This window comes from Anguilla anguilla, chromosome 13 (assembly GCF_013347855.1).
Source record: "Anguilla anguilla isolate fAngAng1 chromosome 13, fAngAng1.pri, whole genome shotgun sequence".
NCBI lineage: Eukaryota > Metazoa > Chordata > Actinopteri > Anguilliformes > Anguillidae > Anguilla > Anguilla anguilla.
Window position 1 is genome coordinate 17,410,325 of NC_049213.1, and position 17,885 is coordinate 17,428,209.

The 17,885-nt window shown below is 40.5% G+C and overlaps 2 protein-coding genes across 3 annotated transcripts; one reads left to right on the plus strand and one right to left on the minus strand.

Annotated features, from left to right (window-relative positions):
* Positions 1-377: 377 nt before the first annotated feature.
* On the plus strand, positions 378-10,894 carry errfi1a (ERBB receptor feedback inhibitor 1a). Of its 2 annotated transcripts, none has more exons than XM_035389455.1 (4): positions 378-592; positions 5,617-5,847; positions 6,012-6,085; positions 6,471-10,894. In XM_035389455.1, the coding sequence occupies exons 2-4, from the start codon at positions 5,696-5,698 to the stop codon at positions 7,490-7,492; spliced, it is 1,248 nt and encodes a 415-aa protein (XP_035245346.1). In that variant the 5' UTR covers positions 378-592; positions 5,617-5,695; the 3' UTR covers positions 7,493-10,894. The 2 variants fall into 2 exon arrangements, with proteins under 2 accessions (XP_035245346.1, XP_035245345.1); XM_035389454.1 differs by having other exon boundaries at positions 5,656-5,847.
* A 2,554-nt stretch (positions 10,895-13,448) lies between these two features.
* Positions 13,449-17,368, minus strand: LOC118211879 (mucin-4). The gene is made up of 7 exons (XM_035389436.1): positions 17,291-17,368; positions 16,015-16,079; positions 15,348-15,550; positions 14,830-14,995; positions 14,485-14,652; positions 14,287-14,348; positions 13,449-13,852 (listed from the first exon to the last, which is right to left on the minus strand). Exons 1-7 carry the CDS (start codon positions 17,309-17,311, stop codon positions 13,713-13,715), a joined length of 825 nt encoding a protein of 274 aa, XP_035245327.1. The 5' UTR covers positions 17,312-17,368; the 3' UTR covers positions 13,449-13,712.
* Between the last annotated feature and the right edge of the window lie 517 nt (positions 17,369-17,885).

Below are 17,885 nucleotides of genomic sequence, written 5' to 3' on the forward strand. Positions count from 1 at the left end.
GAACACCAAGTCTATTAAGAACACTAAATCAGTAACTGAATAATCTGACGTGGAAGAAACGTAGAAATTGTTAAGTGTGTGAACATAATAAGGAATTATGTCACCTGTATGCACATTAAGCAATTTCGTATTAGTCAACTTAGTCTAATGAGTATAGCTGAATTCATTCTTGACGCGTTATATGCATGTTTTGTTTTTTTTTTTCGTGTCGACTAGGCCTATCCTGTAGGCTACATCTGCGCATTCTTATGAATTGTGGTTTCACACAGAACCACCCCAGTGCGTCCTTTCGTTATGTGAGCGATACCTTTAAGGGGGCGCTGAGGGCGGAGCTACATCCCAGCTGTTTGACAGGCCTTATATAGAAGGAGCCTATCGCGAGGTGCCATGAGCCTGTGAACGAGTTTATCCGCAGTACCTAGTCTAGCTGTAATTGTGATGTTAATAGGCTATTTGCGTGTTTACATTCATTGACTCAGTGACAGGACTGATTGGAGCCTACAGACTGGTCTACAGCAAAACGAGAGTATCTATTTTACCATGCGACGAGCTTCGGATCGTGAGCGTGTGCGTTAAACACAAGGAAAATAAGGTGAGGGGTTCAGATAAACTCTGTGAAATTGACTGCTGTTCATAACGATTGCAAGTTAATGATGTTATCCACATAACTCAGATATGCCTATCAAATGAAGTTTACTTGCAGTGAAACCGAGCTGGGAGAGTTTCTGGAAACGTTTTATTTTATCGTACAAACATATTGGCTACGTAAAAACGTATTTGGTATGGCTGAAGCTTTTGATATTTAAAACGAAATTAAAATGATAATGGCCAGGCAGCTGTACTGTTTTTATTGTCATCCAGAGGTGGTCTTACGATCTATTAAGTGAACGCCATTCTGTTAAAGGGATTCACGCATTGGTCTTATTTCGTCAGTCAGTATAAATAAGTGCATGTGTTCTCCTTTCAGAAAATAATTCGCTCCTGAGTCACCAGCTCAGCGGAAATCTTTAAACAATTAGGTTATGGAGCCGGCCGGGGAAAGTTGGGGGGTGTGCGCGGTGCGCAACGCTTGCTGCACAGGTAGAGCGGGTATGGTTGCTTGGAAACCGCTGTCAGGGAGAAAGGACGACTGGGTGTGTAGCCAAATGTTGTAGGTCCCTTTGCAGTTCTGTTAAAATATCAGATCTGTGGATATTCGAGGAGAAACAGATGCTATTTTGCTCTCCTGCTCAGTTGTTTGTATACACTTAAGTCTCCATGCTCATAGAGAACTAACAAAGTAGAATGTTCCACTTAAATAGGCTAATATAATTTACAGGTAACCTTAATGGTCTCACAAACACCATCCTGTATACAAGCCTTCAAATAGATGACAGCAGTTCTCCTTTAGACTAATGGCAAGGCCCGTAAAGATTCCAGTGCAGGCCATATGCTGAATAGGCTAGGCTACACATTAGGTATACATTTAAATATTCTTAAAACACGTTTGCCTTAAATACATTCATAAATAGCCAGATGATTTAGCCAAATGTAGTTAAAAACGAGTTAAGCACAGAAGTTCTGGCCTTTTTAATATAAAATATCCATGCTTAATAGGCCCTATGATTCCAGGCAAGTGTATGGTTAACGTTCATACAATAGATTGCAAATTATCATATTTATTTTCACACTAACGATAAATATCATGACCATATTGGTTACATAGAAGGCATATTGCGATGCCATTGCGGGGAGTCGTGTATTGTCAACAATAAATGTGCTATGTGCGGTAGGCTACACGTGCTCCGCAACGCGCGGCTCATTTGGCACCTGTTGCCAGAGGAAGCGCGAGCCAGCTTGGGTTCATTGTCACGGGTCATGTTTCGTCCAGTCCGCGCCGGACATGCTCCAGGTTCCGAGGCCACGTTACGATAAATAGAGAACCCTGGGATGCGAGGCCACGACGACCTAAAGACAACCATGTTTGTGCGGGTACTCGCCCACGTTAACACGCAGAACTGCAGTATTTTCAACGTTATGTTTTTTTTTGTATATAAATTGAGTTTTTTGAGTGGGTGCGGGAAATTAGTGTTTTCCTTCCTCCTGGCTCTGAGCTGTCACATACCACCGTCAGCTGATGCATCTGCCATTAGATACTTCCACTAGCCTATTTTAAGTGCTTTACTTGAGAAAACACAATGAGCCATTCTTGACTATTGAGAGCAGTCATCCACAGACATTGAGTTGTTGTATTTGCCGGAGGAATTCATTGTTGTTGGTTTCTTCCGCTTAATTGAGGTCTGCTGGAATCGAAAGGTCCGATTATGTGTTACGCAAAGAAAGTCGGACGAATTTCTTACTACAGAGTCGTGCGTATTGTAGGCTACGATTAAACCTGTCCTATAACTGTTTTCAGGAAAAATAATGCATCAGTATTTTCATACAGCCAAAGCCAACACAAAAACGTGGACTTCATCCAGCCACTCTTCACATTTGATTTTACTGAATATTTCACATCTACCATTCAGACCAGCTATTTACTAATATGGGTCATTTTAGGACAGAATTAAATAGTATTCCCCTTCAATTTTTTTTGGAACCAGGGAACTACTGTGAAGTGAAATGGATAGAGAAACCCAAAGTTTTTTGGATGTAAATCCCAGTGGAAAATATTTTTTTAAAGACATGAGTAACAATTAAGCTGTTTGATTTGTTAGCTTATAAATATGAATATTAATATTTAATTAGATATGTTTTCTTTAATGCAAACAAGCATCCAGTGCAATCTACAGGATCTCCTGTCCTGTGGCAAACAGTGAAAAGACTGCACGTGTTTGAAAGAATCGCACAATTCACTCTCTGAAAAAGGTGTTCTTTGGCTTGTCTCTATAGGGAAACTCTTTTTAGTTATTTATGGAACTCTCTATTGTAGGTGTGGAAAGTGTGAGTGCTCCCAGCTTGAACCATTCTGCCCAAAGGAAGCCTATCTAGTTCAAGCGTTCTTCTGTGTCTTCACTGAGCCTTTTGGAATCCTTTCTTCTCACTGGTTTGAATTGTGGTAGTGCTAGAAATAACCACTATGGTTGAAATACCATCCAAAAAATATTTTAACCATATATGCTCAGAAACATGGTCAGTGGTAACTGAATTGCCCATTTCAATTTGCCCATTTGTGCAATATCATAATGTCTTATCAGAAAAAAAATGCAGATATTTTTAAGCAATGCAATTCACAAAAAGCCAAGTGGAAGAGAGACTGAGAGACAAAGCCAGAGACAGAGAAAGAGAGAGAGAAAGTAGTAGTAGTAGTAAGTGTTCCAGTAGTTATTGGAACACTTAAAAAAGTTTGTGTTCCAATAAAGACTTAATGGTGGTGTAGCCAGCCATGTATTACTTTAAAGATGGTGTATCAGTGGAAGTTGTGTTTCCTGTGTAGACTGTGTTCGTCGAAGTAATATATTGTACTGTGGGCTGTAGCTGAGACTTGATCAGTGTATTACATCCAACATCTCCACTGAACGGTGTGTGTGGTCTAGGTGTAATATTGTTCCATGGACAGCAGAGACTGACTTTACTTAAGGTGATGGGCCAACTGGTGTCATGTGACTGAGTGAGTGTATGCTCAAGTGTGTGCATGTGCGTGTATGTCTTGTGTGAGTGTGTGAGTACCCCCAAATCGCGTCTGCATATTTGCATGAGCCACCACCACATTGGAGGGTGTCCCAGTACTTACTGATATTTTGAGTCAGATATCAGTAAGAGGGAGCAGCCCTCTTGAAGTGAAGGCGATGAACACTAGAGAGGCCAGATATAAGAAAACTGCTATGATTTAGAAATAAAAATGTTGAAATTGATACCGTTGTTCCCTGTATTTCAAGAGAATAGTTTTTCACTGTATGGTTTCATAACCTTTATGAAATTAGGTTGCCGTGGGTGCAGAAATCGGTGCTGTAATGCTACTGGGTGTCAAGCTTGGTGGTAGAGGGTAGTAAAAAAAAGAAGGCCTTTATAGTGTTAAAGTGCTGACTTAAAACCAAGGATTTGGGTTTAGGCGTCCCCAGGGAATGCATATAATCCGAGATGCCTTCCCACAAGTCTTAAAATACAATCGAATTTCAGATTTATCCGATTTTTTTAAACGTGTGTTTATGGATGTTATACTGCATTCATTTTGTAATATAATGAATGAATGATATTCCTCTCCAGTGAGTTTTCTATAGTTCCCATAACATTGTAAAAAGCATTGGAAAAATACAAATCACACATATAATATACCATATCCATTTAGACCATTGGATATATAATTTCATGAAAATGATATAAACAAAAATGGTCGGTCAACAGTGGATGTTATGTTGGTAGCTGGCCTGCTGGGTCTGCTCTAAAGTGACTATGATGCAACTTGCGGAAATAGCAAGTGATAACACTTTAATTGTGAACATCGTAACTGTAGCAACAGCTGGATGATGACATTGCATTTCATTGTTGGGCGGTTTACAGAAGTGTGCCCCTTATCAGACCCCCAAAGGCAAACAGTCTGTTTACTGTGCTGGCTGGTAGTCAGCAGGGTGTGATAAAGAGAGTGCTCAGTTGCAAAACATCCTACTGGATCAGCATTATGTAAACCTTAGCTTCCCTATAATACAGTGTAATCATGTTTGTTATTGTTGATTAGCCGATGTCACGGGGAACAAGCTGGTGTCGCTGCTACAAAGGTTAACTCGGTGTGATATGCTTACAGAGGTAGTGCAAGCAGGATCATTGATCTCTACTGTTTTGCCATGATTGTGTCTTTATTTGATGACTTGGGGTTTTCTTTTGATATTTGGGTATATAAAGTGAAACGGGAAAGGGAAACGTGCAGTGGTTCAGTGAGACTCGTCAACATAGCCTCCTGCTCATCACATGTACATAGCTATCTCACTACACACACACTGTTGCACCATTGTATATTGCTACACACTGTACAATATACTGCATTCACTTTAACCTGGCATTCCTTTCTGACTGTTACCACTGCACACCTAGCAGTTTTTAAGATCCTAACATACACTTAGAGCTCAGGCTATCTGCACCCCTTCAGTCACTCGCCTATACACTATTGTCATAGCAAGATACACAGTTGTATCTCGCAGGCTACACAAGCCACAGGCACATCCGTGTTTACCAAGACAGATGGCAATCCATATGGAGCCACACTACTGGCGGGAAGCAGTCTTCTCCATCTATCCAGAACTGTCGGCACAGAGGAAATGTTAAAACATTACTTTGGACTCAGATAATCACAGTTATCATTAAATTAATCCTGTTCCAGTAGCAACGGGTAAGGCTACACGCGTTCCTTCGCCACTCAGATACTTCCTCTGTTTGGTGTATCTGAGGGGTTTCCTACATCATCAGCAGTGTGAAGACTGATGTGGTGTGATATGTTCCCTACCACTTTGCTGCAGTACCCGCAAGGGACCCTTTCTGTTAATTCAGGAACATTTTTTATTGTCGTGCCACTCAAAACAGAGAAGGAGTGATTACAGGGTGTACTGGGACTGGGTGCTACTGTGACTGAGTGACCGTGAGTGAGAGTGAGCGATTGTGTGAATTACTGTGTGAGTAACTGTGAAGGAATAAATGTGTGTGCAGGAGAGAATGACATGGACCTGCCACCTCCCCCTGCTTCAGGTTCCAGTTGTTACCTGCCAGGTTAAGCGCATTGGCTTGGATGCGACTGGATTGCAGCTGGAGCATGTCCACTGCAGGCCTGACTGCGCAGGACCTCTTTCTACCCCCAGAGAAGCCTGCACTGCATGGCCGCTGCTTCCACAGCATGGCCAATGACACGCCCTCCTGGAGCCCGTCCCCCGACCTGGACAGGTGAGCACACATTTGGGCCACTGTGCCAATAACGGCCTCTTTCTGTGCTCCACTGCCATTCCGATCTGCTACTCAGAGTCTGCTTTTTACCAGATGGAATGTACGTTTTTATTGGGTTATTATTATTATTATTATTATTATTATTATGTTCTTTTTTTTTACAGGTCTTACATTGGTCTGGATGCCACATCCCTGGAACAGAACCACAGAACACATCAACAGGTCCCAGCATCAGAAAGTGAGCACACACACACTTCCATTTTTCTTTTCTGAATCGCATTGCTTAAAAATAGCTGCTGAACATTTTTTTCTGATGAGGCATCATGATATTGCACAGTCAAACTGAAAGGAGCAATTCAGTTAATATTGACCTTGTGTTTCAGAGAACCTACTGTATATATTTAAATATATATTTTGGATGAGATTTTGACCACATTGGTTAATTGCATCACTCACACATACACACACACATTGAGAAACACACATAAGCACACATGCTCACAAACTTACACACGCACCAATTGGATATCAGTTATTCAAAGAGGAGTGTTATGATGCCAGCCCTGTTTACACAGAGGAGGTTTGATGAATGACCCAGTCTAAACAGCTCTCTGTGTGTGCAGGACAGTATTCTCACCCGCACAGCCCAGTGGCCCAGCGCCTGCCCCCGAAGAAGTCCCGGCCCTCCCAGCTGAGCCTGTCGTCCTGCCCCGAGCCCTCCACGCCCAGCCCGTCTGGGGACGACCAGGTGGTTCCCCCTTTCCAGCGTTTGTCCGTGTACGAGCGCAGCCCCCCGCACACCCCGTCTCGTGCACTGAGCAGGGGTTCCAGGCCCCTGCCTCCCCTCCCCGGCCCTGTGGAGCTGACTCGGGACCGGCCCGTGGAGGACGAGGCGGAGGTTTTCTCTGGCGCGGACGACAGCCGGAGGCTGGTGCCGGAGCCCTGCCCCAAGCTGCCCGCCCTCCGCCCTGGCGACCTTGCAAGGCGCAGCTTCAGGGGCTGCGGCCGGGTGAACTACGCCTACCTGGAGGGCCCGTGTGGGGCCCACGCCCCAGTCCAGCACAAGGAAGATCGCCAGCCGCAGGAGCAGGCCACACCCCCTTCGCGTGATCGAGCCCATCGCCGGCTGCGCCGCTCACATTCTGGCCCCACCCTACGGCAACCCTGTCTACGCCATGCCAGCCTCTCTCAGGACAAGCCCCAGGTGCCACCCCGGATTCCTATACCCCCCCGCACATTCAAGACGACCGACCTCGATCGCCGCTGGTCTACAGAAGTATCCTCTGGAGGGTACAGTGATGAGGACAGACCCCCTAAGGTACCCCCCAGGGATCCAATGTCTTCCTCTCCCCAAACTCCCAGCCCCAAGAGCATCCCTACTTACCCGAACGGGGTCATGCCCCCCACCAAGAGCTTTGCCCCTGACCCCAATTACGTCAGCCGCGCCCTGCGGCGCCAACACAGTGAGGGCTCGCCCTGCATCCTGCCAGTCATGGAGCAGGGCAGGAAGGCAAGCCACACCCACTACTTCCTCCTCCCTCAGCGTCCCGCCTACCTGGACCGGCTGGAGCGGTTTCTGCGGGGAGCGGAGTGCGAGCAGAGTGGCTCCGACTGGAACAGCAGGCCTCACACTGACCTGGTCTAGAGGAAAGCCCAAGGTCCATGAAGACCGAAAACGTGAAGTTCTGCACTAATAGCTCCCCCGTCAATATGCCGACAGGGCCTGTCTGCCATAGATTCTCTTACCAATCTATGTGGGAAAACTAGTAAATGACAAGCGCATGGGCTGGAGGTTCTGTAATCACAGCTATTAATCAAATCTCAGCTGCTAGCTCATGCTTTAAGGCAGTGGACGAATGGCTCTGTTGCTTTGTTGAGCTTTGCTGAGTCAAAACAACCTCACGACACAGCCTCACAAGGGATAGCTGCTCAAGCACTGTTGTGAGGAAATATTGACCTGAAATATTATTTTTTATATTTTATTGTAATTGTAATAGTATTTATTGCTTCTATGGAAGATGTTAGTGTTGTGTCAGTCTGCTGATATTGTGAATTAGTCTGGTATGAGCTGGACTTCTACCACATATTTAATATTTATGTTTCCACTGCCGAATACCGTGGCTGTGCTGTCCTTGTGTTTTGTGTTATGTGGACTGTTTCTGTTAGACACTGGCAGTGCATGCCTGTGACTGAGAGTCAATGTTGCCTTCACAAGTTAGGATGATTATTATTTGTTTGCATGGCTGATGTTCTTATGCAGGTGAACTCGGTAAACTAAATAGTCTGTTATTTATTTGTACAGGTGGATATTTACTGGAACAAATTAAGGACCTTGCTCACGGTTACATTGGTCAGTTAAAAAAAAAACATATTTACGGCAGAGAAAGTGAGGACCAAAACATGAATTCCATGAAGAATGTGTCCTTTAAATCGCAGCCTTTATTTAATCATTCTGCTCATAACTTTGCTGAGTAATATTTCTAGATTTTAATATCCTATTATGTCTATTTAAATAGAACTGTTTCTGACTAAGTTGTTCCAACAGTCTTGCGTGTGTCTGTGTTTGTGTGTGTGTATTTTGCAAAGGTAGTTTCTGCAATGAATGCCATATACAGTGCTCTCCATTCTGTGAGTACTGTCCAGAACTGCTGTGTTGTATTGGTTAAGCATGTGCTGGTATGTCTTGCTTATTTCAGTGCTGCTTTCCCATTTGGGTTGACAAAATAATGAAACATGCAATGCTGCTTTGTCTGCTTCACTAAAGAATATGAAAGAGTTATTTATGTCTTTTTAGAAATATATATTGAACCTGTTGTAAAGTTGTATGCACTGTTTGTTTTGTACATCATGTGAAACTTAATTTTAAGTCAAACTGTGAGTCTGAACATGGAATGAACTGACCTCTCTCGCTGCCTTGCTAAATATGATAACATTTTAATTAATATCACAGATCTTGTGATTATTAAACTCATGAAGGGTATCCCACACTCACTGTTTTAGGGACATTCAGTGGTTCATGGCCTAAAGCAAGAAACTACAGTTCAAGTAACTGCAATTAATCTTATACTCTGATGTTATGTTTCCAAAGGATGTACATGTGATAAATTTTGACAGCATTTGTTCACAATTGTAAACATAAGCATCGATTTAAGGGCAGTGGGCTCAAGTTTCATGAAGAATAATTGAGTAATATACATACATGCTACCTCAGGAGGTATAACACTGCTGTAACATCCGCTTCTGGATATGAATTGTATTGCTTTAGACCAAATACCCCTGAGTGCCCTATACTTGCCTTTGTGAAGCTGGTAGGTTGTAATAAACGTTTGTAAGTGTCTTAAATAGCTGTTATCACACACTGAAACTGTTGAAAACATACAATAAATCTGAAACAATATTTTTTAAAAACCCTGAAAGGGGCCTATCCCTTTAAAACAAAAATAGACTCTCCTGACACGAAAGAATCTAGCACTCTATACGTGTACTTTTAAATATGCACTCTGCAAATGTTTAATTGCTGCCAAATATGGCAAATATTTTCTTTCTGCCAAATAATGAACTGAAGAGTTTTCAGAACAAAAACAATTGGACCAATGGAATGAATTCAGTTAGTGGGCGGAGCTTCAGCCAACATTTTACAAAAACAAGAGAGGTGAACTTTGGCCGTTATCCATATTAAATATTTATTCTCAGCTACAGCACATAGTTTCTTTTTCTTTTTTTTAAAAAACATTTTTATTCATGTGTGTTTCTGAACATTAAAATGTATGAAGACATTTGAAAATGAGGCTGTATGTGTTGCATATGTTTTGTAATGTTGGTTTGTAATGTTTACTGTTTATTTATTTTTTGGAAATTAACATCCATTTCTAACATACGCCATAGACTAGCCTGAAGTGCCAGTGATCTGTTTAATCAGTGAAACTGGTGATGGGAGGTAAATTTGATATTTTATTATTTGTCATTTGGAGTGCTACAGGAAATGCAATGCACATGCATTGCGCTAACCATGACTACAATGGAAGTTTATAAACCTGCGTATAGGGGCAAAGTCAAAAATGGTACAATGTACTAGGCTAACATGCCTGACATGGTGATGGTGTGGAAGTTCCTTGGACCTAATCTCCACAGCATGTTGCCAAACTGTGCTACCAGTCGGTGCCGTGCTTGACATCTCTGATCTGTGAAGTTCACCCTGGAGGCCTTTGTAGGATCCTTCTTCCATTATATTGCACCACAGGAAGAAAGACTGGTTTGACTGCATCACTCCCTTGGTTGGGCTACATGCGTGGCAGCGCCCCCTGCTGTCATGGACTGATTACATTAGTCTGTGACATGACAAAGACATTTTTACCTGTTGCGTGTTTGAAAAGAAGAGCTAGTTTGAATCTTGGTGTGACTGTCACTTGCTGCGAGAGAATCACCATTTTGGAATGTCAGAGAAACTCCGAACTCCAATTCTTAAACCACTGTTTGAGAATTTGAAGGCAGTACCGATTGAGTTTGATCCTTTTAATGCTGACATCTGGACAGTGTTCTTTTGGTTCTGGAGGCATTTGGCCCCTTAAGGAACTTAGTTAAGCTGCAATGCTAAAGGCTTGACCTGAATATCAGAATATGCATGTCATAAAGGCATGGATCCTGTTTCCAAAACTAAGTAAAACATTGTCTTTCTGTTTTTGTGATGGAGACATGGTGAGACTGGCTTTTGGGGCTTCCAACACGAGATTAATTTTTTTAATTCATGGGATTTAAAATAATCTCTGTTCAAATGTCTTTTTTGTCTGTTTTTTAATTCAGATAAATGCTGTTTACATTTTACACCTAATGTGTATGGCATTCTAAAATAATATTTTGTATGTCTATATTTAATGTCTTAAAAAATACTGAAAATGAAAGTTCATCATTGAGTTGACATTACCTACTGCACTGATATTGTAGTATGTGGTATTGTGTACAGTATTGGACTAGTTTCTTCTAGTGCTAAAAAGGTAAAGCATAATATACTACATGTAAAAGAAGAATAAAATAACTTATTTGCAAATTCTTCATGGTCTTCTTCCACATTTTTACAGTTAAAGGGCAGTTCATATTCCACCAAGTGCAAGCCTTGACTTCTATACACCATACACCAAAAAGGCTGCTTTGAAATTACATGAAGTAAATTTTCTTGCTTTAGACCACAAAGCTCTGAATTCACTGATACATGTGATTGTAAAGCCAACAGATCCTCAGAAACTTTTGTAAGGATCTAAAATATCATTCATCACACATAAAAACTGTCTGGATCACTCAGACATACACAAAAACTTAGTATCAAAACCTCCATAAAGTGAAGGCAGAAAACCTGTGTGAATAGTTTATGAAACACCTCCATGCTTTGTAAAATACACCCCAGGATTACTGAGCTAGCTGGATAAGTGATAAGAGTAAAACCTGGAGCAGCCCTTTTTACTTCAGTCCATCCTACAGATTTGGTGGGGTTCTGGGTTTTACTCAGTGCAGTTATCCACCTAACTCAGTAATCCTGTGACGCGAAACTTGAGCAGAGTGAAATCTTTAAAATATGATTAAGCTGATTAAATAATTGAAAGCAAACTCATAAAATGGATCAGCCCATGTTGTGCACCCCCTGGTTTATACATTTCATAACATGACCACAAGAAAATACAACAGATCTAATTCAACAGTATTCTAACAAGTCTTCATATAAATACAAACAACAAAAACTATAGGCCTACACATGTTCCAAAAATGATATTTCTGGCAAAATGACTGTCAAGAGATCACATTCTATTCAGAAAAACATTACTAGTAGTTCAAAGATGATTAAACCTGTAGGGTGGAAGCAACAAAAAATCAAATACAATGCATACGTAAGTAAGGTGTTAGCATACCATTACATACATTTTGCCTGCTGTGGACATTTATAAGTTGCTCCACAGGAAATAATACACTTCCTCTCAATGAGCAGCTCAGTGGAAACCAAGTGGTTCACGATATAGTTTGCAAAAGCATGACCTCTGCTGGTGACATTTAAGACAACAGACTATATATTTGTCCAAGAAAAAAAAATGAAATAAAAGGAAATAGGGTCTGTACTGCCATGGAGGCCCTAGGCAACACGCAACTCCTCAAAATCTTCGGTATTCTTCATGAAGGTTATCATATTTTTTCAAGAATCTTCATTGTCTGAATTTGTGCCAGACTTGTGCATGGCAAATATTGGCATCAGTACTCAAAACCATTTGGATATTTTGAACACATATCAGTCTTTGAGTCTGAGTGACTCAATTCGGTAGACATTTGAATCACAGCACAATCCGTGGTAGTCTAACAATTTCTGTATGAACAAGTCATTGTCAACATAAATATAAACAACAAAGAAATATTAAACAAACTTTTTGTATGTTGTGTTTAAAAAGTTTAAAATTAATTGGTGAAATAGTAGATCATACTTACACTATAAAATACATCTCTTCCTAAATTTTAAGGACAGTAGGAACATTAGGCCAATGCAATTGGGCACACAAGACAAGAGGCAAACACAGGTTCTTTCCATTATTTTTTTGTAGGAAGATTAAATCAATAAACAATATCAGTTTGGATTTAATTTCATTGTTAATTGTGTTGTTAATTTAGTTCTGTTAATTTAAAGAAAACAACTGTTATGACTCAGAAAGGTGGTCACAAAGCAACAATAACTTATGAAGAAATTGTACAAAAGTCCAAATAATTCAGGCTTTTACATTTAAATAACCACTTTTTTTTACTGGTTAATTATTATTATTAATTTATTTTGGGGGGCTGGGGGTTGGGAGAAACCTAAGAGAGTATGTACCTGAAACTTGAAAGTATTAATGATCTGAAAACTGAGAGAGGTAGTACTGATCTGAAACCTGAGAGAGTATTACCAATCTGAAACTGGAGAGAGTATTACTGATCTGAAACCTGAGAGAGTAGTACTGATCTGAAACCTGAGAGAGTATTACCAATCTGAAACCTGAGAGAGTATTACCAATCAGAAACCTGAGAGAGTAGTACTGATCTGAAACCTGAGAGAGTATTACTGATCTGAAACCTGAGAGAGTATTACTGATCTGAAACCGGAGACATATTTGGGACATATGTGTCACATATTTGGGCCAGATGTGCCTCTCAGATAAGCCTGGTGGGTCTGGCAGTGTGAAGTTCCTTGAGCACCTCCTTTTGCATTGTTTTGTATGCAATGGAAATAAAGTAACGCTGGTTTAGTACAGTAATCAATGGTCCTCAGTCAGAAAGCAGGAATCACTCAGCATTAAGGATGCAAACGCCCTCTTAAAAGAGTATGACAGGGCCGTCTGTGTAGTGTAGAGGTATAAGCACTCGCCTACCACCGCAGAGACCCAGTACTTCCGGCTTGGTCAGACATTCCTACGACACAATTGGCAGTGTTCACGGATGGGAAACCGGTGAGGGTATGAGTCCTGATAGTTGCATTAGCGACTCCTACTGGTTTGTCGGGGCGCCTGTTCAGCGGGTAGGGGATCTGGGGGAGATAGCATGAACCTCCGTGCGCAATACGCTCTCCCAGTGAAACTCCTCGCTGTCAGGTGAAAAGAAGCCTCTGGTGACTCCACATGTAACAGAGGAGGCATGTGGTAGTCTACACCCTCCCCAGACTGACACAGGATAGCGCATTGACCAGGACTGTGTGATACACACAGGGAATTGGTATAACAACTAAAATTGGGGAAAAAATGGGAGAAAATGGAAAAAAAAAGAGTAGATAGGAACAGAGACTCTTATTGATATTGGTCAGTCCATGAAGGTAACACCTCTGGATGCTTCACCCTCGTCTGATAAAGAAAAAATACAAATGTTCAAGATTTGTAAGGGTTTTCTGGTGAAGGCCGGAAAGATTCTGGATTTGGTGTGTTGGGCAAGGTGTGGCTGTTATCCAGGTCGTACTTCCCAGCTCTCCCAGACAGTCCTGTGGACTCTGGATCTCTGTTGATCAAGGCTGAAAGCAACATAATATACTGTGTCATACATGCCTGTCCTTAATGATTGCACAGACTCCACAGACTTTCCACATGATCAGCTGCATTCTTAACATTGTACATTCTGTCTCTTTACTGAAACATTTGAATTTAACTCTATAAAAACACGAAGGGTGTGTGCAAGTGAAAGACAGGTGGCATAGATGATCCTTGAACATGCCTCTCTATGAAAATTCCTAAATTATAGCATCAAAAACTGTTACCAATTGGAACCTCGAAAGGAAACTTCTACAGGATAGAAGGAATGTAGGAGCTGACCATCTGGTTATAACAAAATCTGCGCTGATAGTCAATTAATGTAAGAATTATGATGGTTTTCCCTACAAATATGATGAGGTAGGACCATTAAAAAACAAGTATTAAAAATCCATAATAATTTAAAAATGTGTCTGACCTGTGTTTGAAAAGTTGAAAAAATCTTCCTTTAGAAACAGAAACCTTCTATCGTTGCCGAACCTGAAAGATGAACCAAACATTTACCAAAATGTTACTAAGTTATGTACTGTGCTAATGCATTTTGGACTAAGTGTATAACAGTTCAAGGCTAGTGTCAGCATAGTTAAAATATATTTATAAGAGGATCTCAACACACTCTTGTTGACCCCTCCTCCTCCTCAGAACCAGTACCACCGCTATGAGAGCGATGAAGAGCAGCAGCACGGCTCCCAGCACGCCGAACAGTAGCCCGTAGAACCCTGCTCCCCACTGGAACATCTCACACTGCTGGCCATGGTACTGCACTAGTGGAGACTCATCGCAGCTGTGCAAGGAGCAAACAGGAACTCCATCAGCAGGAGAAATGTTTATGCTACCACCAGGGGGCCTCTCAGTCAAATTTGGAAGCGCAAAACATTTTCTGTATGTAAAAAGTTGTGAAAATAAAAAACCTGATAACAGATAAATAGATTTTTGTGTGCACACACACGTATGTCCTTACAAACATGTGGGTCCAGTCTTCATGTTAAAGCACTCTCCATGCTGGTGACAGTAGTCAGGCTGTGTTTTACAGGGGCCCAAACACAACCAGACTCCACTGATTATCTCCAAGGTGTAGTTGGAAAAATCCAGTGAGCAGAACATGAATGGCCCCAGATCTGAAATGTCTGTACAGAAACACTCAGCACTTTAATATCTCAACTTTACATATTTTTAAGGCACTAATCGCCCCATCCTTGCCCCTTTATGAAGGTACAATGAGCTCTATGGATAGAAGAACTATGTTTTAAATATTTAAATTGCAGTGATTTTTCAGTTTGTTTTCATTACATCATTTATTAGATTTTAAAAAAATGTTTTTACAAAGTTTCAGTATTCTGCTACTTCAGCAGACAGCAGACATTTGAATAATATTTTGACATTTAAAGTGAAAAACCCTTAATCATTGCTAGGATATTACAACTACACTTTATTAATATAAAATGGTTTACATCAAAAACTTGTTTTCCTTGTACTCACTCTTTATTTTTGATGGTTGCAGAATGATACTGGTCTCCTGAATGGAGACAGCTCCAACGGCTTGACTCAGGTTTCTCATATTTTCTGTGTTATTAAAAATTGCCACTAATGTGTGCCTCAGACCCTCATTTAGGAACATGATTTCTGTGTTGTTGTTAGGATAGTTGTATTGAGCCACGCTCTCAGCAATAATGCTTCCATTCCTGCAAGGGGGGATAAGATAATATGTTTTCTATATTTGTTGATATATGCCTTTACATACTTCACATTACTTACCCTCCCACACACACACACACACACACACAAATGCATACACACATTCACACACACACACACACACACACACACACACGTACACCCACACACACATGCATACACAGTTGATTTACTAACACAAAGAAGGAAAGATAAGCAATAATCTGTCCTGGAATTAATACATCTACAGTATAGACAAAAATAGTTAGTAGAGAAAGGGTTTCTGACGATATTATACTGATTTTAAAATAGTCAGATGCCTGTGACATGAACAATTATGTCTATCTTTGGCTTTGGATCCTAGGCAGAGATAAGGTGATTTAGGTAGTACTTCAATAATTCTGTGGCAAATACTTTATAATAACTTCCAAGTTAAGCAAAGATGTTTTCTGTTTTAATGGATATCCCTTACTTGAGAGCAACAACTTTCACATCTTTAAAGTTTCGTGGATCCGCTTGTTTACAGAGAACCGCAAGCTGTAGAAACAAAAGTGAGAGTACTCTAAATTCTGCATCATGTTTTCCTCCACATTATGAATTCAGTGACATTTTCACACAGATTTGGAAACATAATACACATACCTGAGGTGTTAAGCGATTGGTGAAATCTATTGATTCGGTTGAATTAATCATTTCATATCCCAAAATGAAATCACTTAAAATTCTGAGTGTGATGTTCACCTTTAGGGTTGGTCTCGATGCGCTGTCTGGAGAGATGTTTTTTGTTTTGTTTAAAAAGAGCAATAAATCATGCCAAGATGTCAATAATTCACATTACCCTCAAATATATCAGAAATCTAGACAGTTGGAATGGTGATCAATATGTTTATGCAATTGGAAATGCTGCATATGTGTTGATAAGTTATGAGAAACATAGCGTCTTATTTATCAAACGATTGAATTTTTGTTGTCGAAAATTTGGCGTGTGGGTTACTCAAAATATTTGAAATAAAAGGTCTGCTAAGCATATTCGTTCATTTGTATTTTAAATGACAAAATCCACATTTTATGACAATAGCCTCACCAAAATACCACAATGGCTTTGTGAGTACGTGAGCAGTGGGCAATCAGGTTTGAGTATGATCTCAGACAATGACAAATATGAGCCCATCCTATAGCAGGTTTTACGTATTTAAAATATTCTACTCGCATTGGGTTCTTTATTGTTGGTATAAAACAGTTAAGTGGATCGATTTCTCCTCAGTGCACACATATACTATATGTAATATTTATGAAATGCTATATGTAATATTTATGAAATGCTATATGTAATATTTATGAAATGCTTGTGCCTCAACATTTATTATGATATTTGGAAAGACATGATTTCTTGTTTCTTCAGGGTGTTTTCCTTAACTGGATCATACGCGTTCGGTAAATGGTAAATGTGAACATGTGACACATTTAATCATAGTGTCAAAATGCAAAAGAATGCTAAATTTCTAGGCAATCTGAACAAGGTAAATATTTTTCTTTATTCTTTCACTTGCACTTCATAAATTGTGTGGGGAAACATGTGAATGCACACTTTTTGTTTAAATTTGAGCTCAAGTTCATTTGGTAAATGAGGCATAATTTCTATCTTGTCGCTTACCGGATTCACTACGACATACTGTATATAAACCTATACCAAAAGAAATAATAAACATGATATTATCATGTGACAGCCACACCAAATTAAGTCTTACCAATCTCGGTATGGGTGACATTGATCCCAAATTGACACGTGTCTCCAAACGTGAGATTTGATGTACAGGTACACTGACATTCTTCAGAGGTCTTGTTAAAAAAACAAGGGCCACCATTGCATTGACACTCTTCGTCAGAACATGTTCTTAATGGCGTCGATTGTGAAGAAATGTTGGAGGTTTTGGTTGTAGAAGATTTGTGTGAGACAGTCATTGCATGGGAGGACATTGCTGAATTTAAGGGTGAAATCAGTGATTGTGTGCTTGCATCTGACATTGAGGGCACAGACAACGTAAATTTTACTGTTGAGGATTCTGCATATTGTGTCGATGTAGCAGTAGATTGTTTATAGATTAAGGCTGACGTTTCTGGTTGTGCAATTGATTGAGACTGTGAACTTGTTTGCAGCGGCAACAAGGACACTTCTGTTTTGGAAAATCCTGATGTCTGTGTTGCTTGTTCTGTGGAACTAACTTCGCTACTTGTAGACAACAATCCATGTGTAGTCGTTTCTGCTGAAGAACTTATTATTGTCGAAGCTGACGTTTCCGGTGGTACAATTGATTGAGATGTAAAACGTGTCTCCAGTGTCGA

Bases quoted from the DNA above. Each gene is read 5' to 3' on its own strand.
- LOC118211879 (XM_035389436.1), bottom strand. From the start codon at position 17,311: ATGTCACCCATACCGAGATTG. The intron at 15,551-16,014 runs GTAAGGGATATC...CCCCCCTTGCAG, and splicing joins GTGAAAGTTGTTGCTCTCAA to GAATGGAAGCATTATTGCTG. The intron at 14,996-15,347 runs GTGAGTACAAGG...GTTTCTGTACAG, and splicing joins GCAACCATCAAAAATAAAGA to ACATTTCAGATCTGGGGCCA.
- errfi1a (XM_035389455.1), top strand. From the start codon at position 5,696: ATGCGACTGGATTGCAGCTGGAGCATGTCCACTGCAGGCCTGACTGCG. The intron at 5,848-6,011 runs GTGAGCACACAT...TTTTTTTTACAG, and splicing joins CCGTCCCCCGACCTGGACAG to GTCTTACATTGGTCTGGATG. The intron at 6,086-6,470 runs GTGAGCACACAC...CTGTGTGTGCAG, and splicing joins ACAGGTCCCAGCATCAGAAA to GACAGTATTCTCACCCGCAC.